At 53.4% G+C, this 26,327-nt stretch overlaps 1 protein-coding gene across 2 annotated transcripts in view; it reads right to left on the bottom strand.

Annotated features, from left to right (window-relative positions):
• Nucleotides 1–26,327, bottom strand: part of ERGIC1 (endoplasmic reticulum-golgi intermediate compartment 1) — a 105,436-nt gene that overhangs the window by 17,008 nt on the left and 62,101 nt on the right. For both annotated transcript variants that reach the window (XM_079917792.1, XM_079917791.1), the window contains exons 4-7: nucleotides 20,875–20,969; nucleotides 16,898–17,022; nucleotides 7,340–7,444; nucleotides 2,689–2,749 (exon numbers count right to left, since the gene is read on the bottom strand). In XM_079917792.1, the coding sequence (XP_079773918.1) occupies nucleotides 2,689–2,749; nucleotides 7,340–7,444; nucleotides 16,898–17,022; nucleotides 20,875–20,969 (386 nt within the window). The remainder of the gene's footprint in view (nucleotides 1–2,688; nucleotides 2,750–7,339; nucleotides 7,445–16,897; nucleotides 17,023–20,874; nucleotides 20,970–26,327) is intronic.

The following is a 26,327-nucleotide window of genomic DNA, read 5'->3' as shown; positions in this document are numbered from 1 at the left end:
GGAACGAGAGAGTGAACGCCTTATGAAAATCACACCTGTAATAGTTCTGTTCAAATCTGTAAAACACACAGATGATCGTAAAGAAAAAAGATATCACCCACAAAGCCACCCTCCACAGAAAATCGGAGATTCGCATTCTCATGCAGACACTGCTAGACTTCTATTTATACTTATATTTCTATTTCCCTAAACATAAATATAAAATTGGATCGTACTGCACCTTCTTCCGAGAACTGAACACCATGGACACTGTCTCAGGTCTAAGATACAGCGTAAGGTCTACGGCATTGGTTTTATCCATCGCCATATCCCCTTGCACAGTGCACAGCGCCTGGCACACAGCAGGTGCTCAATAGCTGCTTGCTGCCTGAACACCAGCGAGGTTCTGACACATCACGGTCACTGCACTCACCCCCCAGCAAGGCCATGCACAGGGTGCTCAACCAGGCCCCTGGGGCCAGACACTGACGCTGTGGCTCATTTTCACTCTTATAAACAATGACCTAAACGACCATTATTTTCCTAAATCCTTGCACACTCTCGTATTTGTTTCCTTAGCTTACTCTCCTCTAAGTAGAATTGATGACTCAAAGGCAATGACCAATTTTAAGGCCTTTGGTACAATAGAGTCACTGCCAGTATCTTCAAACAGAGTGGTCTGTGCTAGGAAGAAAAACAGGTGTGGTGCTAGGCCTGGGGGTTATTGTACAAAAGGCGGTCAGGGAGGGTCTCTCTGAGGTGGTGGCATTTGAGCTGAGACCTGAATGACAAGAAGCAGCCCCCCATGGAGGACCTGGGAGCAGAGGGACAAGCGGCGGGGACGGGGTTGGGGGTGGGTACCAGGCTTGAGAGCTGAGGAAATGAGAGCCCGCTCTACCCCGGCTGTCTGGTGCATCTCATGCATCTCTCTTTCCACTGAAGCCAGCCTGAGGTGGCTTTCGTCAGTAGCCCGGGAGCAGGAAAGGTTTTCTGCCCACACCCTCCATCAGCTTGCACACCCTGGGGCCTTCCTAGCTTGATCTTCTTCCAATATCAGGCAGCTGAGAGGTCCAGGCTAATTGCAAGCAGGTGGGGACAGGCCCCTTGGGACAACACGCTGCCCGCACGCAGAACCACGATGAACACCCCACCATACGAAGAATCGTCTCCCTCCAGTATAATCAGACATCTGCGTGAAAACCAGGGGGCGCAGTTACACACTGACACGCTGCGGGAAGCAGCATGAGTGGGTACGGACCCAGCTGGGAAACAATACGGTAAATGTAAAGCAAGTCTTGTAGATATCAGAGGCGTTACTGCAATGGTGAAAAGGTAGAAACCACAGACGTTTTCCGTGAAGAGACAGTGCCTTAAAGCACAGCAGAGCTGCTAGATGGGCAACCGTGCCTCCATTACCAGTGGAAAAACTGTACACGAACTGTGGTTATGATGTAACACCAGGCACAAAACTCAGAAGGTAAGCTGCTTGGAAAAAATGACTTCTGCTCACGGGCAAGGATTCCCAGGGACACGGAGAAATGAGAAGCTTGATTTGTTGGGGCAGGTCATGGAGGGCAGTCCTCTTTTGCTTGGATTATCCCAATTCCATTCCATGCTTAGGCTGGTAGAGAGCACAGGCACACCTCGTTTCATTGCTTCACTTTATTGCCCGTCAAAGACACTGTGTTTTTCTGTTTTTTGTTTTTTTTTTTACAAATTGAAGGTTTGTGGTAACCCTGTGTTGTCAGATGACGGTTAGCATTTTTTAGCAATAAAGTATTTTTAAATTAAGGTATTTACATTGTTTTTAAAGACATAATGCTACTGCACACTAAACAGACTTCAGTGTAGTGTAAACATAAATTTCCTATGTATTGGGCAACCAAAAAATTCCTGTGATTTGTTTTATTGCATTATTCACTTCACTGAGGTGGCCAGGAACTGATCCCATAATGTCTCTGAGGTCTGCCTGTGAATGTACTTTAAGAAATGATTAAGGACCTATGGGTGAAAAGATGAGCTCAGGTGAGGAAATAAGAAAAGCCTTGGTAACCTGTCCTACAGAACCCAGTGGGTGGATCCGCTTGAGCAGACAGACCTCCCAGGCCCGTTCTGTGCAAGGCCCCACGTGCGTCTGCACAGGTGTGTAGGTATGTGTGCTCTTCTGCGGGTCTGTAAAGACGTGGCACGCTCTTTAATCTGGGCCAAGGTGCCAGGGAGCCCAGCGGGGCGGAGGCTCAGGGAGGGGCCATTCGTGGGTGGGAGGGGCTGAAGCAGGAGGAGGGGGTGGGGTGGGGGGCAGCCCAGGTGGCCAGATCTGGCTGAGCCACCCACAGCCCTGCTCTCACGGTGCCACTTGGAGCCAGGATGAATTCTGGCTCTGTCACCACTCCCTGTGGGATCTACGGTGATTATCTCAACTGACAGCAATTAGGTGGCAGTAACGATAATAATAACGATAACATCCGGTATTCATGGAGCAGTGATGATGTGCCTAGGACTGCCACGACAAGTCACTTTTCTTCCCTTCTCTGCGAGATGGGGATAATTCCACTTTCTCACAGGCTAGCTGTGGGAATGAAGCATTAACAGCTTGGCTTACGGCGAGGGCTTGGTAAACGTTCCCTCCCTCTCCACCCCGTTCCCTCCCTGCTGCACTGGGAATCTTGGGGCAGAAAGCTGTCCCCAGTGTGGGTATGGGGTACATACGGTTGGAGGTGAGTCTGTCTGCTCCCCCGAGAGCGTTGAAAGCTCCGTGGACGTTCTGGACCTGTGGAGAAGCACAGTGAGGGACCGACCCCAGGATGCTACCACCTCTAGGCTTGGTCCTGGCTGTGGGAGAATGGCCAGGTGCAACCTGGTCTAGGGACCTTACCCGTGTGCAAAACGGGGATCCCGCATGGTCTGTCTCGTAGAGACGTCGTGGGGAGCAAGATACAGATGCGGCAGAGGCCTGACACATGGTAGGCGCTAGTTTGCTTCCCATCTTGAGCGCTTACTGTGAGACACTCAGTCCTGGGTACTTAGCGTCATCTCATTTAATGCCCCTAATGATGGATCATGGGCCCATTTTACAGAAGAGCAAACCAAAGCTTGGAGAAGCACCAAAATTTGTCCAGCATCTCACAACTGGGAAGTGGCTGAACTGAACTCTGAATTCAGGTCTGTCTGACCTCAAGCCTACATGGAGTGGCTCTTTCCATTAAGGCACACAGAAAACTCAAGCAAAGGTAGAGCTGGGTCTCAGCATGCTCCTCCTGAGACCCCCCACAGCCCTCTGAAAGAGGATCCAGGGCTGCTGGCCTCCGACCCTGTCTGCTGTGGGGAACATATAGCAGTTGTGAAGATACTCCTCCTCACGGCAGCCGGCCCAGCTGTGTCCCCCTGGCAGGGGCTGAAGGCCACGTCCCACCTCTCCTCTGAGGACAACGGGAAACCAGGTCAGCCTCAAGGAGAATCTAAAGCAGGACAAAGTATGCCCGATATATGGAGCATGTCATCATGGGCATGGTTAACAGGGGCTGCTGGGGTAGGCATCCTGGAGGGCTTCCTGGGGGAAGTAACACTGACACCAAGATTTGTAGGAAAGTGGGAAGTTAATCACGCCAGTAGCTCATGCAAACACATGAATCTGGAGACTGAGAAACAGAGCCCGTGAAGCCCTAGAGAGGAAGGGGGTGAGGAGTGGAAAGGGAAGAGGTCAGAGAGGTAGGAGGGGACAGGCTCCTGCAGCGAGGGCCACTCCAGGAACAGTGGGTGACCTGACCCTGATCCTGGTCTCAGGTCGCTGATGTTGATCGAGCACTTAACACAACTGCACACTCTTAAGAAGCTCAGAGGAAAGCTTGTCCATTGCTGCCTCGGGATTGACTGTCTAAAGACTTGGTTTCTAACCCAAGAGGACAGTGGCTGCAGAGGCAAGAGTGCTAGAATAGTCCCTCACATCGTTGCATGTCAGGGTTTTATCTGACATTCATCTGTACGATTATCTGATTCATGTCTGTCCTCCCCTCTAGACTATACAATACTTCACGTGGGCAGGGACCACGCTCATCCTCACCGATATGTGCGAGACCTGGCACATAGTAGGTGCTCAATAATTACTTGTTGACTGGATGGTGGATGGATAGATAAATCCTCAGCTCAGTGGTCTACATCTTTAAAAAATCCTATTTCCGCCATAAGGGCCAAGCGGAAGGCTATTACTGTCCTGTTCTATAGCGGCAGACAGCAATGCAAGGCTGCCCCTCTTCTTCCTCTCTTCTCCTCCTGTCCCCTGGCCTTGGCTGTAGCCCTTTCCTCACCTCCCTACCTGCAGCCTTGCCTCACGGCCGGTCTTCCACATGGCAGGTGGGTGCTCTTTCTATGACACCCACCGGCCTGGGTCAGCCCCCACCTTCCTAAACCTATCGTGGGTCTCTCGCTCCACCTAAAACTCTGCTCCCCCCTCCAGATGGACACTGCTGAGCCCTCTCTGCTGACTCTGATGAGCCTCTGGAATCTCATGTACAGAACATCATTCTGATGTCATGGACACTTGCTGATCCATTTTTTCTGAAAGTGACCTTGAGGGTCTTTTCTATGAAAATGACTGGTTGGATGTGCCACAGAGTGGGTTCTCTAGGACAGGGGTGATATGCAAGACTTCCCTGTCCTGTGCTTGGCTAGATCCTTCTCACCCTTTAGCGCGTGGCTCAGATGTCACCTTAGATGTCACCTCCTCAGGGAAGCCCTCCCTGACCTCCCAGGCTTGGGGGTACCCCGCCCCCGCCTCCACATCACTGTCCCGAATCCTATGCTTCTCTTGTCCCTTGTAACTACGTTTATTTACATTTAATCTCTTCTTCACTTGAGGGCAAGAATCCTGTATGGTTTATCCACCGCTGTTACCCCAGAGCCTCGCACAGAGCCTGGCGCAGAGCAGAAATTTTGAGGGGGTCTGATGAATCCATGAACCTATGAGGCACAGTCAAAGAAGACCCGGGGCCAGACACACCTGGTTTTCAAGCTATATGACTCTGGGCAAGTTACTGAACTTCTCTGACCCTGTTTCTTCCTCAGGAAAAATAAATGCCACCCAGCATCCTTCAGGGAGTTCTTGTGAGGGTTAAACAGAGGGTCACCTAAACACTGCTCTCTAGGTGAGAAAGTGCAGGCTTCAGTGCAGGCTGAAGAGGTCGAAAGTTCCCATGAGGAAGGAGTGTGGATTCTGGTGGTGCTGCCAGTGAGTTGCACGGCCCTGGGTCGTGACTCCGGTCTCAGTCTCCCCATGTGCACACTGGGGTTCACAGTGCCTGCCTCCCCGGCTGTGTCGAGGATCTGCTGAGCTGGTGGGTTGCAAAGGCAACTGGGGTGCTGCCCAGCGCTCATATAAGGAGGGCCCTGTGGCTTCTCAGCTCCCGTCCCACTGGGGTGGTGAGCATCCCACGTCTGTCTCCCCCATGGCCGTGTGAGCCCCTGTGGGCCGGCAGCATCCTACCCTGCAGGGCCTGGTGCAGAATGAGAGCACAGAGGACAACTACAATGGCCACAGCTCATTTCACTGACTGGTTACTCTGTGCCAGGCAGTTGTTCTAAGAGCTTCACGTGCATTACCTCATTTTATCTTCACTACAATTCTATGAGGCAGGTACAATTGTTGTCCCCATTTTACAGATGAGATAACTGAGGCTTAGCAAGACTAAATAATTTCTCCAATATCAGACAACTAGTAAGTGGTGGAGCCAGGATTTGAACCCAGCAAGGCAGGCTGGGGAACGTCCACACAGCAGTCCCTTGGATGGAGAGATGGGAGGTGTGCGTGTGAAGCCTGTGTGAATTCACCTGCAGGAAGTGAGTCCACAGTCCCAGGGCAGGCCATGCTTCACTGAGTGTGTAGACAGCAAGTCTGGCCCAGGGAGACTGGGCCTTCTCTGTTCCCAAACACCGTCTCCCAGAGGAAATTCTCTGGGGCCTCCAGGAAGGCTGGGAAGGCGATGACCGGGTCACTTGGGCTGGGCAAAGGTGCCCCGGGAAGGAAGCATAAGCAACACAAAGGGAGAAAGGAGTGAGAGAGGGCACGGGAGGCAGTCCCCGCGGTGCGGCCCGAAGCCAGACTCTGATTCAGACCCGGGCTCTGCACCAGGCTTTACCCTCTCGGTGCCTCAGTTTCCTCATCTGAAAAATAGAGACAATATATTGTATCTACCTCTGGGGCTGCTGAGAGGGTAAAACGGGATCGTGCTTGTGAAGTAAGGCGCTCAGCACGCACAAAGCGTTCAACCAGCATCAGCTGCACACGGACGTATGCAGCATGTATGGGGGGCGGGGGGCGCGGAGCAGTGCAGGCATGTGTGTGCCTCTGGGTCTGTATGTGAGATGTCCCAGCCGGGTGGGCCTGTGTGTGTCTCTGGGTGGTGTGTGTGTGTGTCCAGTGGGTGGTCTTAGGGAGCATGTATGATCTCATGTATGTCAGGGCACACTTTCCGGTGTGTGTCTCATGATTGTGTGCGTGAGTCTGAGCAGACGTGTGTGCACACGGTGTCGGAACAATGTGTATGCGTGTGCCTGTGCGCCTGCGAGGGCCCCGTGCACAGCTCACCGTGCCTGGAGGGAACCCACCCAGCAACCTCAACTAGGAAACAGGATTCTCATCAAGCTAGGCTTGGGGTCAGGAGCCGGGTCGCCATGCCAGCACCACAGCTGGAGCGGTTACTTCCCCTTCTGAGCCTCGATTCCCTCTGTCACGCAGGGTGTGGCACAATTCCCCTTCAGCACTGTGCTGCTGGGGGTGGAGGAGAGAAGGAACCTCACAGCTGCCCTGCCCGCAGCTGGCAGAGATCGGGCGGTCAGCGTCTGCTGCCACGGGGAGGAAACTGTCGGGCCGGGCCCACTGGACGTGGCCCTGTCCATCAAAATCACAACAGGGAGTCTCAGGACACTTCCTTCACGCCTACTCAATGGACATGGGCGCTGACGTTACAGCGGACAGGGCACTGGACTCGAGGCAGACGCCTGCTGGGGGGCCCTGGACAAATGGCTTCTCTGGGCCCAGCTCCAGGTCTGTAAGACGTGGTGCCGTCTCCTGCCTCATGAGGCTGCCCTGGCGCAGAGAAAGCACGAGCACTTAGTACTTGCTCATGAAAGCCAGTCCCCTCCCCCAGGCCCCGGTCTCAAGCCGAGGTTCCAAGTTGAGTGCAACGTTGATGACACGGCAGCCGTATGCTCAGAAGTGAGGCAGAGGGGTTGTTTGATGGAGCGGAGGCTCGAAGGGCATGACCCCTCCGGAGGGAAGCTCTCTATGTCCAGGGAGGACAGAAGGCTCTGGTGATGCAGCCCCTGGACGCCCACCTCCAGCCACCCCATCTGTGCCCCCTCTCACCTGCAGCGTGTCCCCAAAGGAGAGCTTGTGGATGACGTGGGTCATGTCTGGGTTCTGTGGCTGGGCTGTGGCACTGTGTGTGGACACGTGGAAGTTGCCCGGGACCTGGGGGAGAGATGGAAAGTTTAGGAGTTGGGTCGGCTGCCCCAGAGGGTGGGGTGCAGGGCTTCACCCTGGGGTCAGGCAGATCTGGATCCCAGCTTGGCCACTTCCCGGCAGCGGAACTTGGCAGGAGCCTCTGGTTCCTCGTCTGTGGAAAGGGGGTGTCAACAGTGGCTAGCCGAGAGGACTGCTGGGGCTGTGGGTGGGAGGGTGCATGTGAAGGACATAGCTGGGTGCCTGGCTCAAGACCACGGCTCGAAAAGGCAGCTGCCCACCATCAGCTTCCCGGCTGTTTCCCCCCCGGGGGGTCGGGGAATGACCTTTATGCCTGCAGACTAACGAAGCTTCCTTGAACTCCAGGTCAACACGATCACCCGCCCCAATCTGCCCCATCACCCTAGACTGGGGGTTCCTTGAAGGCAAGACCACAGCAGCCTGCTTTCCTCCCTGGGTCTCGGGGCTGTGCAGAGCGCAGCCAGCGAGAGTGACTGAATGAATGTCTACTCAGTGAACGGCGCTGATGAGGCCTCCACAGCGTCTCCGGGGGCCTCTCTCCTCCCAGCTGCTCAGACCAACCCTTGGTGTCATCCTGGCCCCGTCTTTCTCTCACACTGACGTCCCATCCATCAGGAAATGCTGTCACCTCCACCCTCGAGACGCCCAGCCTCTGAGCCCTCAAGCCTCCACTGCCTCCCTAGACCAGACAAGGCGGCAGCCTCCCCACTGGGCTCCGGGCTCCTGCCCTGGGGGTCCTCAGGCCTTTCCCCAACAGTAGCCAGAGGGGGCCTTTTGAACCCAATGTTTGATCCCGTCACCCCTCTGCCCAGGACCCTCCAAGGCTTCCCTTCTCTTGAGTTGAAGCCACATCCTCACGTCTTCTTCTGCTTACTCCCTCTGGCCACGCTGGCCTCCTGCTGCGACGGCAAACAGTGCCAGTGTGGTCCTCGGGCCTCTGTGCCTGCGCCCCCTTCCTGGAACCCTTTTCCACATGGCTCTCCCTCAGGCCTCTGCTCTGGAGCCTGACTGACCCCCACATCCCCCAAGCCCCTTACGTCGCTAAAGCGCTCAGCATCACCCACCATCTTATCCTCATCTTGTTCTCATCTGTGTCCTCCCACGAGAATATAAGCTCCATGCTGGCAGGGTTTTTGTCTGATTTGATGCTGTATTCCCCAGGCTCTGGCACAGAGCAGGTGCTTAATAAATATGTATGGGATGAATTAAAGAATGAGTAAATGACATGAATCCTTAAAACAGCACTTTTGGCTTTGACACCTGGTAATTCCCATTTTACAGAAAAGGAAACTGAGGCTCAGAGCAGTGAAGAAACTTGCTACGGTCACCTGTCAAAACCGCGGCCATCGGACTTCCCTGGTGGCGCAGTGGTTAAGAATCCTCCTGCCAATGCAGGGGACACGGGTTTGAGCCCTGGTCCGGGAAGATCCCACATGCCGCGGAGCAACAAAGCCCCCGTGCCACAACTACTGAGCCTGTGCTCTACAGCCTGCGAGCCACAACTACTGAGCCCGTGGGCCACAACTACTGAAGACTGTGCGCCTAGAGCCCGTGCTCCACAGCAAGAGAAGTCACCGCAATGACAAGCCCGCGCACCACAACGAAGACCCAACGCAGCCAAAAATAAATAAAAATAAAATAAATAAATTAAAAAAAAAAACCCACGGCCATTGACCTCAGAGGCCCTGGGCTGATGGCCACGTGGAGCCAGCCTTTCAGGAGGTGCAAAGCTTGGGAAATGATCCAGACGAAAGCCTGGCCTTGGATGAGCCCCTGGCCTGCTGTGACACAGACTTGGAACAGAAAATGAGACTGCATGACCTACACTGGACCAGAGGGATGCAAAGACTGTGGGAGCCACGGGGGAGGGCCCCCAACGCAGCTGTGGGTGTTCTCAGGGGAAAGAACACCCTGTGCTAAGGCTCTGGAGATGAGTCTGCATCTCTCAGGAATAGGGGGAAAGGCATTTGGGCAGAGGGAACGGCATGAACAAGTATGGAGATCAGAAACTGCCCAGTTGGTGGGCATGTGTAAGAAACAAGAAGAGTTTGGTATTACTGAACCCCGAATAAAAGAGAGGCCTGGGGGAGTGGCCACAGCAGGAAACAAAGAGGCATTAAGAGGGAGGTGGGGCTGTTTAGCAAAGGCCCCAAACACCACACTGAAAAACTCAGGGTTTATTTTATTCCAGCTCAACAAAAGTTTAACGAGCTGCACTAGAGGAAGGAATAAGGTTTACGGCTTAGCATCCGCTTATTTTGTAAGCACGCCTGTCTCAGACACAAAGTTGTGGGTTTCCTGCAGGAATATTAATGTCTTCACTAGGGCCTAAGCTTAGGACTGACGTGAGAGGTACCAGGCTAACAGGGCATGGCCCAGGCTCAGTGAGCTCACAGTCAAGTGTGTCATGGGCTGCTTGGAAGAGGGGGCAACCTGCTGGGTCTGGATGGGGTGAACAGAAACAACAGCTCGGCAAGATCTCCCTGGAGGGATAGCACTGCCCACTTCAGGGGCCCAATTACCCGTGGTAGAGTAGCAGGTGAGGGCCACATGTGGGCTCCAGTCCGTCCTCTCTTCCTAGCTGTGGGACCTTGGGCAAGGTCATTAACCACTCTGCCTCAGTTTCCCCATCAAGAAAATGGGGATAATAACCAAAAAAGGTTATGGGAGGATTAAATGAGGCGAATACAAAGCCGATGGCAGGTGTTATTGGGTTGGGTTTACAGGATGAACATGTTTGAGCCAAGAGACAAGAACCCTCCCAGAAGAGGGAACAAGCATGTACATGGGCAGGGTGTGGGGAAAACCCTAAAAATACTAAAAATACTTTAAACTTCATTTTTACTTATATAAATAATACCTGGATATATTTTCACTATTAAAAGTCCATGTGATAGGGCTTCCCTGGTGGCGCAGTGGTTGAGAGTCCGCCTGCCGATGCAGGGGACATGGGTTCGTGCCCCGATCCGGGAGGATCCCACATGCCGCGGAGCGGCTGGGCCCGTGAGCCACGGCCGCTGAGCCTGCACGTCCGGAGCCTGTGCTCCGCAACGGGAGAGGCCACAACAGTGAGAGCCCGTGTACCGCAAAAAAAAAAAAAAAAAAAAAAAATCCATGTGATAAAGTCAGAACTAAAGTCCCCATTGCCTACCGCCCCCAGAAGTAAGAAGCAAATAGCATCCGGTGTACATCCTTCAGAGTTGTTCTATGCAGTGACATGGGGCCTCCCATGGACGGGGCCGTGGGCGGAGTTCAGAACTGGGTTTGGAGTCTGGGCCTCACGCTCCCAGAGTTAGGTGAGTCAAGGAGGCTGGCGCCCGCACATCTGCCACCCGCTGCTGCCCCTTGAGGCTGTGACTCAGTGACCCACACCCCCTCAGCACGGAATCCATCACAGGTGGCTGACTCACGCCAGCACACGCTGGGCTGAAGAAAGCAAAGACGACGCTTTTAGAGCTGTGACTTAGGAACCTACGTCATTGTCTCTGACGGGTTTTAAAAACATATAGATGGAGCCAGGCCCCAAACCCTGGCCCATCCTGTCCTCCTCCAGGGGGGCTGGGTGATTGAGCAAGGACTCCGTGCTGCTGGGGGCCTGCTGGGGGCTGCTGGTGCAGCTTGAAACACGTGAACTCTGACATCCGGCTGCTGGCTGACTTCCTGATGGATGGATAAGGGGGCCACAGGGCAAGTGTGAGCCTGATGCTGGGAGATATAGGGGCGGGGGCCAGCTGCTGACCTCACCTGTCATCACGGCTGGCTTTCTTATCTGAGCACCCCCTGACTGAGAGCTCCAGGAAGGCACGAACTCTTAACCTTCCAAGGGTGGGGGGCAGAGGCTGGCCTGAGCTGTGACCGAGATGCTGGCCAGAAGCAGCAACAAGCAGGGGTGCAGGAGACAGAGAAGGGGCCCTGGTGCCAGACAGCCTGGGTTCAAATCCTAGCTCCCGGCCCTTTAGCAGGTCACTTAATCCCCTGTGCCTGTTTCCTTAGGACTGTTACAAGGACTAAATGAGTTAATACTGGTAAAGGGTCGGGTGAGAGCCCAATAGGCGGCGGCAGTCAAAAGGTGAGGGCTGGTGGGACCCTTTTCTAGAATCTCAGCTGTCCCCTGACCAGAGAAGACCCACTTCTTGGATGTTATCCATGCACATTTCATGAGCACACTTGTAGCCAAGCGACGGCGGGTGCCAGATGACGAGATCACAGACACCCCACTGACAGGAGATAAGGCCAGCCGGGGAAGGGCACCGAGGCTTGTCCCATCCCTACTGCTGTATGTGCTTTACAGATTTTAATCTGTTCACAGCTTACAACCCGTCAGCGCAGTATCATTATCCCATTTTACAGATGAGGAAACCGAGGCTGAGAGAGGCTAAACTGCCCAGTCATTCAACCAGTGAGCGCTGTAGCCAGGATTCTCAACCATAGGTCCGTGTGACCCCAAACAGCAAGCCCCGGTTCAGCCAGAGCCAGCGGGGGGCCTCACTGGAGCCTGTCTAAGGGAAGCCACCCACAGCCTGAGGCATGTTTGCCAAGCTGAGGAGAGTGTGGCGCTGGGCCATCTCCTGGGTGGTTGTCCTGTCTCTCCTGTGCCCACCCCATACTCGGTGCTGAGTAAACGTGGTCCCTCCTGTTCACCGTCTGAGGTGTTTATATCTGTTTAACCCAGGTGATCATACCCTCCTAGGGGAGGCCCCCCCAGTAGGGAGGCATGCATGTGTCTGTTCATCTTCAACCATCCTTCAACCCCAAAGACAGGCCTTCCCTTATGACCCTATCTCAGTGGGTCTCCTCCTTAATTTCCCACCATAATACCCCCTTCATTGTCTTCCTGGCTGCTTCATCAAATTATATATTGGCTTGTTTGAGTGTTTACCTGTCACCCCGCAATAGATTGTAAGTGCCACTAAGGGCAGGGACATCAGTTGCTTCTCTGGGCACTGCACCCCAGTACCAAGTGTGGAGCCAGGCACACAGCAGACTCTCAAGAGCAGGATGTATGAGTGAATGAGCTGGGGGCATGGGGCAGGGGGCAATGGCCAAAGGAAGTCAGAATGTGATATGGACAAGAGCAACATGAGGATCATGATGGGAGGGGCAGGGGAGGGAGGGCTCCCACTCAGGCACCCATGTCAACGAGACCTGTGGGTGAGCAGCAGCTCTCCAGGCACATAGATGGGGGCAGAGAGAGGGCATCAGAGGCAGAGTGAGAGCCTGGCCCACCAACAATTCACCCACCTCCCTGCATTGTGCCCACACTGGCCTTCCCTCATCTCCAAGGCATGCCCTCCACTGCAGCCAGCATCCCAAGGGCTTGGCTGTGCAGTGGCCCCTTACTCTCCCACATGGGCTTTCCCTGCAGCACATGGGTCAGTGGTCCACCCCATCCTTGCAGCACCAGCCCTCCTCTTTGATTCATGTTCTCTTCCAGATTCTGGGGCCCACTCAGCCCTGGTTTCCCCCTACCTATCTGGCTGCTCCTTCTATCTTTCCTCCCCACTTCTAAACACTGGCATGCACCAGAAATCGGTCCTCAAACTGCATCCTTATCAAGACCTTAGGTTCTTACATTTTTGGTGCCGTGGACCCGTTGCCAGTCTGCCGACACCTACGTTGTAAATGCCTTAAAAGTTTCGAATGCATAAAACACATAGGATCACAGAGGAAAGAAACGATGTTTTAAACAGTAATTAAAATAGATCAAACATTTGCACATGCGTCTTTATTAATGCAGCAAATAATAAGACCTGGTCGCGGATCAACAAATTACTGTACTTTCAAAACAGCAGTGAATGTAAACAGCATCTCAGAATGATCTGTGACGATTTTAATGTGATATACATATCGGCAATTTCTATTGGTGACAAGGTCAAGGGTGCTGCTAATGCTACTATGGTCCATTGCCTACGTTCATCATAGAAGAGAACGCTAAATTGGACTTAGAGCTTCGTAAAAATAAACATGTCATTTTCTTCCCCATCCAGGTTCACAGACTCTTTGAATTTGATCTGCATTCCCTGGGGCGTCTGTGGACCCCAGGTTTAGAACGTTCTACACCTCTCCCTAGGTCATCTAGCTTAGACCAATGATCCTCAAACATGAGTGGCATCAGGATCCCCTGCGGGGCTTGTTATAACACAGATTCAGTAGATCCAAAGTGGGGCCTGAGAATCTGCATTCTTTTTTTTTTTTTTTTTTTTGCAGTATACAGGCCTCTCACTGTTGTGGCCTCTCCCGTTGCGGAGCACAGGCTCCGGACGCGCAGGCTCAGCGGCCATGGCTCACGGGCCCAGCCGCTCTGCGGCATGTGGGATCCTCCCGGACCGGGGAACGAACCCGTGTCCCCTGCATCGGCAGGCGGACTCTCAACCACTGCGCCACCAGAGAAGCCCTAGCATCTGCATTCTTAACAGGTTCCAGGTGATGCTGATACTGCTGGTTTGGGGGCCTCACTTTGTTTGTTTGTTTTTATTGAAGTATAGTGGATTTACAATGTTGTGTTAATCTCTGCTGTACAGCAAAGTGATTCAGTTATACACATATATACATTCTTTTTAAAATATTCTTTTCCATTATGGTTTATCACAGATATTGAATACAGTTAGTTCCCCGTGCTATACAGGAGGACCTTGTTGTTTATCCATTCTATATATAATAGTTTGCGTCTGCTACCCAAACTCCCAATCCATCCCTTCCCCACTCTCCCTCCCCCTTGATTACCACAAGTCTGCTCTCTATGTCTGTGAGCCTGTTTCTGTTTTGTAGATAAGTCTGTGTCATATTTTAGATTCCACATATAAGTGATACCATATGGTATTGGTCTTTCTCTGTCTGACTTACTTCACTTAGTATAACAATCATCTAGGTCCATCCACGTTGCTGCAATCTGAGGGCCCCACTTTGAATAGCACTGATGGAGACCTATGAAAGCCAACATCATCTGTTTACCGATGGCTCCTACATTTACATCTCCAGCCCAGAGCTCTCTCCTGCACTCCACAAGCACCCCCTCAACTTCCAATTTAACATCTCTAATGGGAATCCTGAATGAAACGTGTCCAAAACTGAAGGTCCGAGTCCCAGCCCCACCTCGCACAGAATCCATGCTTTCCCAAGCTTCCATACTTAGAAAATGGGACTGCCTGGTTATCAAGACAAAAACCGAAGAGGTTTCTCTGATTCCACTCTTGCCCTCACCACCCACAACCAATTGATCAGTAAGTCTTGTTGACTCCACTCCCTAATCCGGACCCTTCTCTCCAATGCCACTGCCACCAGCACTGTCTGTGACCTCTGCTCTCGGTCCTGTCCAGTCTCTCCCCAAACAGACGACAGAGTGATCTTTCTAACGGTTTGCTCTCCAGGAGAACTCTCGCTGATGATGGAAATGTTTCTTATCTGTGCTAACACGGTAGCCACTAGCCACATGTGGCTATGGAGCGCCTGCAGTGTGGCTAGTGAGACTGGGGGCCTGAATTTGACTTAATTTTAATCAACTGAAACGGAGCTGGTGGCTACTGTATTCGATAGTGCAGTTGTAAAGCATAAATCCGACTGCACTGCTTCCCTGCTTAAAACCTTCACACGGCTCCCATCACAAGCACCATAAATCCTAATCACGGGGCACAGCAAAGACCCCGTGTGGTAGCTAATCAGCAAAGAGAGGCCCCATGAACCACACCTCCCAGCACCCGCACCCATGGGTGGTCCCCCCCGCCCCCATGGAACCCGGGCCAGCACCTAATTCCTGTTAAGCCATAAAGTTTGGCAGAAGTGATAGTCTCTGCTTTAGCACTTAAGGAGCCCTGAGCTGTCATGGAAGAAAACCACATGGGGAGACCACGTGGAGACAGAGAGACAGGCCCAGGTGTCCCAAGCAACTGGGCCAAGCCTCGCAGCCATCCAGCAGGGACTGCAGGAAGGACAGCTCACTGTCTAAAGGGGTCATTAGCTCCAGATCGTTGTTTCCAGTGAAACTCGGGCCCAGTGCGGCTAGAGCCTCTGACTTTTAAAAGCCAGAAATCTGGACTCCCGGTCTTTTGATATTGGCTCTGATGGATCTGAATACTGTATGAGGCAAATGTGACTGGTTTTGGGGTTGTGTGTGGCCAGTGAGTTTGCAACCTCTGACTGAGATGGCAGGGATTAGAGGAAGGGCATCTGAGCAGAGGCTACGGGAGGCCAGGCAGAAGCCAGTGACTCAGCCTGGCTGGGACTGGGAAGGGGAGTTGTGGGACATGGGGATAGCTGTGCAACCTTGGCTGAGATACTTAACCTCTCTGGGTCTCAGGTTCCTCATCTGTAAAATGGTGCCACCTCACAGGGTTGTTGAGAGGCTCCACTGTGATAACACATAAAAAGAGCCGAGAAGGGACTTCCCTGTTGGTCCAGTGGTTAAGACTCTGTGCTTCCAATGCAGGGGGCCTGGGTTCGATCCCTGGTCAGGGAACTGGATCCCGCATGCCACAACTAAGAGCCTGCATGCAGCAACTAAAGATGCCACGTGCCACAGCAAAGATCCTGTGTGCGGCAATGAAGATGCCGTGCGCTGCAATTAAGACCCGGCACACAAAAATAAATAAATAAATCTTTTAGAAAAAAGAGCCGAGAGGAGTGCTGGCTGCTGCCGGGATTCCCCAGCTCTCCCAAATGCACCGCGCTCACACCTTTAACTTAGGATCTGAAGTTCCTGGTTCTAGCGGCAAAACAACAGCAATACCTGAATGGTCCTTTGGAGCTGACCAGGTACTTCCAAACCCATCCACTCCCACTCCTCCCCTGCTTCATTCCTCATCACAGCACTTACCACCCACCGAAATGCTTTTCACCTTGCACGCCGTCTGCCTCGCTCCACTAGAACAGAAGCCCCGCCAGTGCAAGAACGCTGCCCACCTAGTCCAGGCATTGCCCAGAGCCAGGAAGCCACCCTGGAACACAGCAGGTGCTCCATAAAAGTGTTCTGAATGAATGAATGTGTAACAGCTCATTTAATCATCACATATACTTTGTAAAGTAGAAGGTATCATATTATTATATCATCACATCCTCAGCCTAAAGGTGTGAAAACTGAGGTTAAGACAGGTCTAGTGACCTGGAGGGCATTGCTTGGCCAAGATGGGGTAGGGCTAGGACACACACTCGGGCTCAGGGCTTCCATTCTATCGTCTTCTCACCACCCACTCCTTCTGCGTTGGGGAGAGAAGTAGCTCCTTCCTGAACCAGCCATCTGGGGCTCCAAACCTCAGGGAGCCTAAAACCCACCCCTCCAGAATCTCAGCAGGAACTGTCAGGTGCCTGGATGCTGGCCCTCAGCTGGTCAGGGCTCTGGACACAGGGGAGGGCAAGTGGGCACACAGCTCCACCCTCCAGTTTCCAGGGAGGAAGAGGACCACGGGGATGGGGAACAAGGTGAGAGGGGACCAGGCAAGGTCTCTGTACCTTGTTAATGCTGAACTGCCCCTCGAAGCGGCAGCCCACCCCATTGTTCAGCGGGATCTTCATCGAGTTGTCAATGTGCCCCACTTCGTGCCTGCCCATCTCATCCTGGATGTCGAGCCCGACCACTGCAGGAGGCGAGGAGAGAAGAGTCACAAACATGCAGAAAAACGGGACCAGTCCCCTCCTCTCGGGACCCCTCATTCATCCACTTCATGGACAGGCAGGGCCCCCGGCCATCCAGGAGCTCACAGTCTAGGGCCCAGAGCCACAGAGAAAGGGTCAGCCAGCAGAGGAGGAGGAGAAAGTGATGGCTGGACCGAGAGCGAGTGAGCGTTCCTGTCCCCTGCCACTGCCACTGCCAGCTGGAAAGAGTCGGGGAAGGCAGTAGCTAAGTGGGCCAGGGATGGAGGACTGCAGGCTGCAGGGGTGCAGAGCCCGCTAACTGTGAGGCTGCCGGGAGGCAGCAAAGGGTCAGGCTTGGGAGGTGGTCTGAATCCTGGCCCTGCCTTTTATCAGCTTGCCACCTGGACTGAGGCACTTCACCTCTCCATGCCTTGGTTTCCTTCTCTGTAAATGGCGGGGGTGGGGGGAGGGAGGGAGGAGTGGGCGGGGATAACAATTAAAGCTTCCTTGGAGAATCAGGAGGATCAGATAATTAATATGTGTCGAAAATGCTTAGAACAGGGCCTGATGCTCAGTAGGTGGCAAGTACATAATAAATGTCAGCACTTACTACATCTCAGACAGTCTCTGGGTTCCCCGGGCATCATTCAGGCTCAGGCAGTCATTCATTCACACCTTCCTTTACCCAATGCCCGCTCCTCCAGGCCCTGCCCTCCAGGAGTGTGGGCACTTTTCTGGGTTCCTCAGTGCACTAAATGGGAAGCCTGGGGCCTGGAGTCCTGGTCCTGACTCCAATGTGACTCTCCGTCACCTACTGTGACTCAGCTTCCTAATCTGCAAAATGGGCAGGCCCAAGCCAACTGTATTCCCTGAGATGGTCCAAGAGGCAAGTGAGGACCCCTGTAAACTATGGAAATGCAGAGATTTCCCCGATAGGAGCGCTAGAAAGCAGGCTGCGATACAGAGAAAGAGCAGCTGGAAGCAATTTTCAGAGAGCTGACTGTAAAAGGGAAAAATGGGAAGAACCCAGTTTTCCTCAATGGGCATGGAAGTATGCGAGGGCTCATCCACAGAAGGGAGTGTGATGCGCCACTAAAAATGATGCTTCCGGGTCTGTCGTACGTGGGAAATGCTGATGTCGTAATGTTCGGATTTAAAGAAATGCAAGCAGGTCCCCGTTTGACTCAGCAGTTCCACCCCCGGGGAGCCCGTCCTCCAGACGCACACACATCCAGACGTGCGCACAAGGCTCTGGGCAACCTTATTTGAAATTGTGACGACTGGGAGCAACCCAACTGCTTGTCAACGGGGGACTGGTCAATGGTACAGCCCCCTCCGGAATGCTGTGCAGCGGGTACAAGGAATGAGCGAAACCCATATGTGGGGAGGGGCAGTCTGAGCTCTGGGGCTGTCTGGGCTGTCCTGTCTGTCCTATCCTGTGGTTCCTGGCTCTGCCCCCTACACCGTGGCACCTCGAGCAAGTTACCTAACCTTTTCGTGCCTCAGTTGCTTGTTCTATCCTAGGTTTGCGAGGATTAAAAAAATAAAACAGAACTTACTATGGGCTAGACACTCTTCCAAGTGCCTTTTCCATAAGAAGGCACCATCTGAACATCCCTGTGGGGAAGATAATATTATCAGACCCATCCTATACCGGGGGACACTGACGCACAGAGAGGTTAAGTAACTTGCCTGAGACCTCACAGCTAAGAAGCAGTGGTGCTTGGATTGAAACCCACAGAGTCTGGATCCAGAGCCCACACCCTTTGGCTACTCTGCTAGAGCACCTCTCATCTTAAGGCACAAACACGGCCAAAGGATTCTGGACAGGGCCCGCCCCTGAGTAAGAGCTGAATAAATGGCAGCTGTAGTTATTATTTTACTAATATTATGAGTAATAGAAGAACAGCTCCAAGATATAAATGGAAAAAACAAGAAATCCCAGAAAGGTTCCCTGTAGTTGGGTCTCAATTATGTAAAAAGAAAAAAAAACAAACCACCAATCACGACATATGTTTGCAGACAGACAGACAGAGATACACAGGGGTGAGTGAAAGGGTCCCAACTGCTAACAGGGGCTTCCTCTGCGGTGGTTGACATGTGGGAAGCACGTCCTTCTTTTACTTTTTTCTTTATATATTTCTGTATTTTGAACATGTATCTTTTTTAAAAATAAAAAAATGTATCCCTGTATTAGTTGTTTACCAGAAAAAGATTATTTTTAAAAGCAGGATATGAGAATGCACAGGCAGCATGATCTCAGCCATGTTTAGAAATGCAGGGAACGGAAGGCCAACCGGATGGGACAGCATCAAATGTCAACTGATGTTGTCAGCCGAGGTGGAATTATGGGTGACTTCTCTCTCTGCTGCTCTGGATTTTCCAAAGGTATAATAGTGAGCACGCATTTTCTTTTTCCTATAATAAAAATTCGAAGTTCTTTTAAAGAAAAGCCTAAGTGCGGGGCTCTAGTGGGAGCCGCTGGAGTGGGCAGGGCCCGGTGGATCAGCACAGCCAGCAGCTTCAGGTCGCCCACCCCTCCTGGGCCACCACCTGGAGCAGGGACCGAGCCTGGAACCACATCCTTTCCTGCCCCTGCCCCCCTGGTCCCAGTCCTCTGGCCTAAGAATTTCTTTGCTCCAGAGACACAACCAACTCCTGAATGAGAAGCTGCCAGACAAATTATTTTTCTGAGAGAAAGAGAAAAAATAAAAATAAAACCAACCCATTTCAACAGGTTTCCTGGCTCGGGGCCCACTGTGCATTCAAAACTGTGATGTAATTCTCACCAAAAGCAATAACAGAACTGAATCTTTCCCTATCTCTGCCACAGACCCGCCCAATGTTCTGCCTTTCAGGAGGAAGGGAGGGAGTAGGAGGAGAAGGGCCTGCATGGGGTCCGTGCCAGGCTGGGGCAGAGGGACAGCTGGAAACCCAGCCTGCTTGTTAACAAATCCAGGGACCAGCTCATTAGATTCTCCCAACAACCTCAAGCAAGAGAGGGCACTATGCCCATTTCACAGTTGAGGAAACTGAGGCTCGGAGGGGTCACCTCAGCCAGGGTCACACAGTTTTAGTAAACAAAGGAGCCAGAATCTGACTCTAAACCAGACTCCCAATAGGTTTTGTTTTACACAGGTAATTCATTCTGGTTGAAACACAACAAGTAAAACAAAACAAAACAGAACACACAGACACACAATGGAGCGTGAAGTCAAAAAGGATGTTTCCCACGGCTGCTAACAGCTCAGAACTGCATCCTTCTCCTGGCGACTGCTCCTGGCTGGCTGGAGGCCCCCTTGCCTTGGGATGCATCCCCCCACACCACCCTGTACCCATCAGCCGAGGATATGGATACTAACAGCCCAGCCCCCTTGCTACCAGGCGAGACAGACTACGATGTCATTCACACCCCACGGCTCCCTGTGGGATCAGGCCGCAATTAGACGTCAGCTGAACACGCACCTCTGCCTGTCTTCTCACCTCCCTCATGCCCTTACAGGTTCCTCCTGGGAGCCCTCTCTCAATAAGCCACTTGCAGAAAATCTGCGTTTTACTTCTTGGGAGCGTGACCTCAGAGACACCACGCCCCACCCCACCCCCACCCCGCAACATGGCTACTCTCCAGAGATAAACCGTTGGCAGTGTCTTGTGTTTTCTTATTCCAAAAAACATCCAAGTGCGTGCACACTTGATTACGTCCTGCCCCACAAAAGTGGGGAGAGTTTCCTGCTGCCCGTTGTTTGCAGCCTGCTATCCACTTAACTTGTCCCGGTCATCTCGCCATTTCTGCACACACAGCACTGTCTAGAGGAAGTGTCTTGCCGGAGCAGAGGGCTGCTGGGAATACTCACATTCACAGTGCAAATTGGGTAGACTGATGTTCAGGCTGACGTCAATTTTGCCCCCGCTGTCCTTGTCCGGGTCATCGACGTACAACTCGTTCACACTGAAGGAGACAAGTACAGAAGCCTTGTTGAGATGGGGACACCCATCCCGGCTGCAGGGGACAGCCAGGGACACTTCACTTGGTGACCACTGCTCAGACAACCCAGACTCCCATCTGGGGGAAGCCTGGACCTGCTCAGGCACGGCGGGGGGGGCGGGGGTGCGGGCAGGGCTCCCATCTCCGTGGCGCTCTCCAAATGTGGGCCTTACCGCTTAGAAGGAGGGGAGGAGGACTGGACGGGATGGCGGCAAGAGCACGGAGTCAGACGGATTCACTTCCCAATCCTGACTCTGCCACTTTTCTATGGAACTCAGGCAGATACCTTCACCTCTGTGAACCCTTCTGTTAAACAGGGATACCACCACCCACTGTTAATGGGGTGTTTTGAACACTCACATGAGAATTGAGACCGCTCTAGGGATCAGGGCCTGGTACCAACAGGCACACGGTTCCTGACTCCCTCCTCTCTTGAGCTCCCCCCACTCAGCCCCCGACCCTCCCAACCCCCCAGCCGGCTGGGAAGTCGCGGATTCTCTGGGTACTCATCCTCACCCAGGCTCTCACAAAGCCCTAGACACAGCTAGACTCACACACGTATTACTTTCCTGTGGCTGCTGGAATGAATTATCACCAAGTTAATGGCTTCAAACAACACACACTTATTCTCTTATACTTCTGAAGGTCCGACGTCTGAGATGGGTCTGCAGGGCTGAACTCCTGGGGAGAATCGGTTTTCTTGCCCTTTCCAGCTTCTAGAGGCCTCGGCTCATAGCCCCTTCCTCCATCTTCCAAGCCAGCCGCAGGGCATCTTGTCTCCTCTCTGACCTCCTAACTCCCTCTTGTAAGGACTTTTGTGATTCCATCCTGCCCACCTGGATAACCCAGGATCATCCCCCACCTCAAGACCCTTGACATAATCACGTGTGTAAAGTTCCCTTTACCATGTAAGGTAACATACCTGCAGCCCTCAGGGACAGGGACGTGGGCATCTAGGTGGGGCGGGGGGGGGCACAGTGTGGGCAGGTGGCCTGGACAGCTAGGCCACCCTGCTGTTGGGGACAATGGCTCCACACTGGGATCTGTCAGCAATATGCTAAGTATTCAACAAATACTTTTTGAGCGCTTACTACCTGTCAGGCACTAGAGACAGCGAGGAACCAGACAGACACGGTCTCTGCCTTCATTGAGCTTAGAGAGGCCACTCAGCTCCTAAACAAGCACCTTATCCCAACTTTGATGGAAAGCTGTGGGGTGCCGTGAGAGGGACTCATGGGGTGATGGACCCCTGGGGAGAGTGGGCTGGGACGCCGTCTCTGGGAGTTGAGGTCTGAAGGATGAGTAGGCTGTCCTGGCAAAGAGGGAGGGAGAGTCATCGGGACAGCACTGCAGAGGTCTGGCAGCAGGAAGGGCATGGGTCGTTGGGGTAATTGGACAAAGGTCACCACGGCTGCAGCACAGAGCAAAGGGAAGTGGGTGCGATGCAGTCGGAGAAGGGCGGGGGCCAGGTTAGGTGGGCCAGAGGCCATCAGACTGGATCCTAAGCACAGCAGCACGGTCAGGCTGGCACTTTGACAGGATCCCTCTGGAGGCTCAGGACCAACCAGAGGGCCCTGTGCACTAGGGAGACCTGGGAGGCTGCTGCAGTGGTGCAGGTCAGAGATGGCGGCCTGGACCCAGAGTGGTGGGGATGGAGAGGAGGGAGGGATGCAGGTACGGTGTACGGAGCAGCCAGGACTCGCTGATGGACAGGGCACAGGGGCGGGTCGAGGGAGGCATGCAAGCAGACGGCCATGTTTCCTTCTGGAACTGGGCTGGGAGCCCCTGGAAGAGAAGCAGGACTATTGGGGAGGGAAAGGTACCGAGTCCCGTACGGCCGTGCCGAGCTCAAGGTGACTTGGAGACACTGCCGAGGAGCTGCTGAGTGGACACCAGATGGCTGTGGCTGAAGCTCACTTCCGATTCCCAGGTAAACTCCCTGCGGGGAGAGGGCACCGATTCTAAAGGCCAGCCTAACGGGCAGCTACGGGGCAGTGCTTGAGGTGGCCGGGCTGTGGTTATTTTAAACATGAATCAGGCCCCGTGGGTCCTGTCCACAGGCTGTAAAATAAAGGATGGTCAGCTCTGAACAACTGGTCTCTAAGAGAGCCTTGTAAGTGGCCACTTCTTTGTGAAAGAATGGGTCAGGCCAGGGCAAGGGTCCTTCATCTTTACTAAGACCCTGTCTTCGTGCCCCTGGCTTCTAGTGTGATACAGCTGATGCTCAATTAACAAGAAACGGTAGGCTCAGAAAGATACCTAGAGCTTGTTTCCTTGTGGGGGTCACAAGGATGTTCCCAGAGACAAGAGAGCAACAGACTCGGTTTAGCCTTCAGACTGCTGGGCCTCCAGGCCATTAAGCCAGGAGAGGCCCCAGTCAGGCCTATATGCGTTCATCGTATCCCTTCTGCTCCTGTGAAATGTCCTGATCCCTATTTTATTTAGTTATTTATCTTGGCTGTGCCACGCGACATGCGGGATCTTAGTTCCCTGACCAGGGATCAAACCCGTGCCCCCTGCAGTGGAAGCGTGGAGTCCTAACCACTGGACCACAAGGGAATTCCGCTGACCCCCATTTTAGAACCAGGAAACTGAGGCTCAGAGAAGGTGAGTTCCATCCCCAAGGTCACACAGCAAGAGCTGGCCAAGATGGAACCCCAGCTCAGGTCTGCCTTCCACCAGGCCCTCTAGGGCTCATGCTGCCTCCCTTCCCTCTCGTCCTCAGCATCCAGGGTCAAAGGAGAAATTGAGCAGAGCCCTTGTCCTCTGAGGCCACAGGGTGTGAGAGAGGAGACAGGGGCCTGGGCTTGGCAGGCTCATAGCGTTGGCCCACGTCAGAGATCAGGAAGAACAAATGAGCCAGTGGCAGAGGAGCTCTGGGGACCACAGGAGGTTATGCTGGAGGAAAATCAACTTCTTCACAGCCAAATGGTCTTTCTTAAGACTTCAGTGCCCAATTTCTACCCCTGCCTTAATTCGCAGCTCTGTAGGCTTGCTGAGTAATGAGATCACTGAGTGATTAACAGAACATCACGAAGGGAGCGCCCCCAGCTTCCCTTCCCAGCTGAGTGAGACTCTTCCTTGAAGCTACTCACCTTTCCTACCTGGGAGGCTGGGCCTTTGCACATCACTGAGGGATTGTGGGATGATGTCATCCCCTGGCAATCCTCTGGAGGTGACCTCAACACAGAGCGAGGTGAATCCCAGGTGTGGCACCAAGGTGAGCTCACCTTCGAGGCCCCAGGAGGCCTCTCCCAGCCCGCGGAGCCCAGGCTCCCAGGGACTGAAGTGCTGCCCCAGACAAAGGGGCCGAAGTGCTGGGGAGGAGATGGAAAACTCACCGGCCTGCAGAGCTTGGGGCCAGTCTGGTTACGTAAGGCCAGGACTGGCTGCTCCCAGGCACCTTCCGGAAGGGCTCCGGGCCGCAGGATCAACACGGTTCAATCACCTGTGCCGCCTGCCCAGTGAGGTCAATACAGCCGCCTTCCACGTCCAAGGAAAATGTTCCAGGGCCCCTGGGCTCCTGCCACCCCATGCCAGCGCTGCAGGCCTGCCCCTCAGCTCCACTCGCAGGTGCCTGCCAAGGCTAGTTAACGTTACTGGCTGAACTGATTTTAAAAGGCAAACAGAGGCTAGACATCAGCCCACCTGGAGGGAAAATCAATGCTTTCTGTGGATTCACCACTGCTGTGTGGGGGCTCTTGTGGGCCTGACTCCTCCCGTCACCAGCATGTGTGATGAGAACCCGTGGGGCAGTGGCAGACAGATGTGGGCTCACCTCCTGGCTCTGCTATCATCTGTGTCTGAGGGCCTAGCCCAGAGCACAGGCCCCTCTGGGTAAAGAGAATAAGGCGGCGTGTTGGATTTCCATGCTCTCAGGGTTCGAATCCTAGCTCTGCTACCTACTGGCTGGCTGACCTTCTACAAGGGGCTTTGCCTTCTTCACCAGCCTCAATTTCCCCAGATGTGAACTAGGGACAACCATAGACATAATCTTAGAAAACAGTATGTGCCCAATGAATGTTCACTACTTTTATTGTTATTATTAACATCACAATGTTTACCGAGTTGATAATCACAGGCACAGCCACAGGATCCACTTCACAGCACTGTGGTGAGGATGAAACATGTGTGCAAGGCCCCTGGTATATTCTAAGGCCCACACAAAAGCTTGCCTTGCTTATAACTAATCCAAGATGTCCCGGTTCTGAGCACCCAGCTGGTGCCAGGCGCTGTGCCGGGGCCTTTCACATGTATCAGTACTATCTCATTTAAACAGCAAGCCAGCGTTTAATAGGAGTTACTGTTCTCTTTTCACAAGGATGAAACTGGGCTCAGAGGAAGGAAGATAAAAGGTTGACCAAGATCACACAGCCAGGAAGAGGCAGAGGCAGGACTGGACGCTGGAGCCACTGCTGCCCAGAACCATGCTTTTTCCACCACATTCCACTGGGTGGGGCAGGATCAATGAAAGACCGAGAGGCAGGCGGCCCCCAAGCAGACCTGCGATGCAGGGCCACCATCTTTCTGATAATCTGCAGATGCCCACCCCACACCACCCATGGCCCAAGTACCTACAGGACAGGAGGTGCTAAGGGCTCCACTCCCTTTGTGTCCCTCAAGCCTCCCTCTGTCATCTCTACCCACCACACCTCAGGAGCTGCAGCATCCGCCTCCTTCCCACCCGCAGCTCTGCCCCGGACGAGGGCTCCCTGAGCGGCAGCAGAGAGCTCGTGCTCACAACCTCTGTTCGGGGCGGGGGGGCGGGGGCACATTCCAGGTGGGGGACGCCAGACTGCGTCGGACTCCATGGGGGTCAGTAAGCAGTGGCCATGTAGGGAGAGAGGAAGAACGGGACCAGGGAGGTTTGGGTGGGGGGAGAGTAGGTGGAATGTTAACGGAGGGCCTTGAAATTCTAGGCTGAGGCGTGAGTCCAATGACATCTACAGAAAACAATTTTATTTGCTTTTAGAAGAGCACTTGAATACTTCGGATTCCTGCCCAAAGTCGCTGACCTCCATGCTTAATAATTTGATCTAATGGAAACTTACCCAGCAGTGAGGCCCGCAGTAAAGGGCTTGGGGTGGGAGTGGGAGGGGAGGGATGAGGTTACGCAAGCAAGCTCTCCGGGACCTTGAGTTTTCAATCCGGACCGTTCCAGGTGGAAGTTAGTGTACCTATTACCTACCAGGCAGATGTCCCCAAAGCATCTCTTTGCAGCCACCTAGTCCTGCCCCCACCCCTTTCTCCAAAGCCATCACCCTGGGACCCTCAGCCCCTCTGCCTTGGGTCACTGCCCAGCCCCCTCACCAGGCCTTGGAC

This window comes from Stenella coeruleoalba (genome assembly GCF_951394435.1).
Source record: "Stenella coeruleoalba genome assembly, chromosome: 3".
Classification (NCBI taxonomy): domain Eukaryota; kingdom Metazoa; phylum Chordata; class Mammalia; order Artiodactyla; family Delphinidae; genus Stenella; species Stenella coeruleoalba.
The sequence above is the reverse complement of the archived record's forward strand: the minus strand, read 5'-3'. Positions and strand labels throughout refer to the sequence as shown.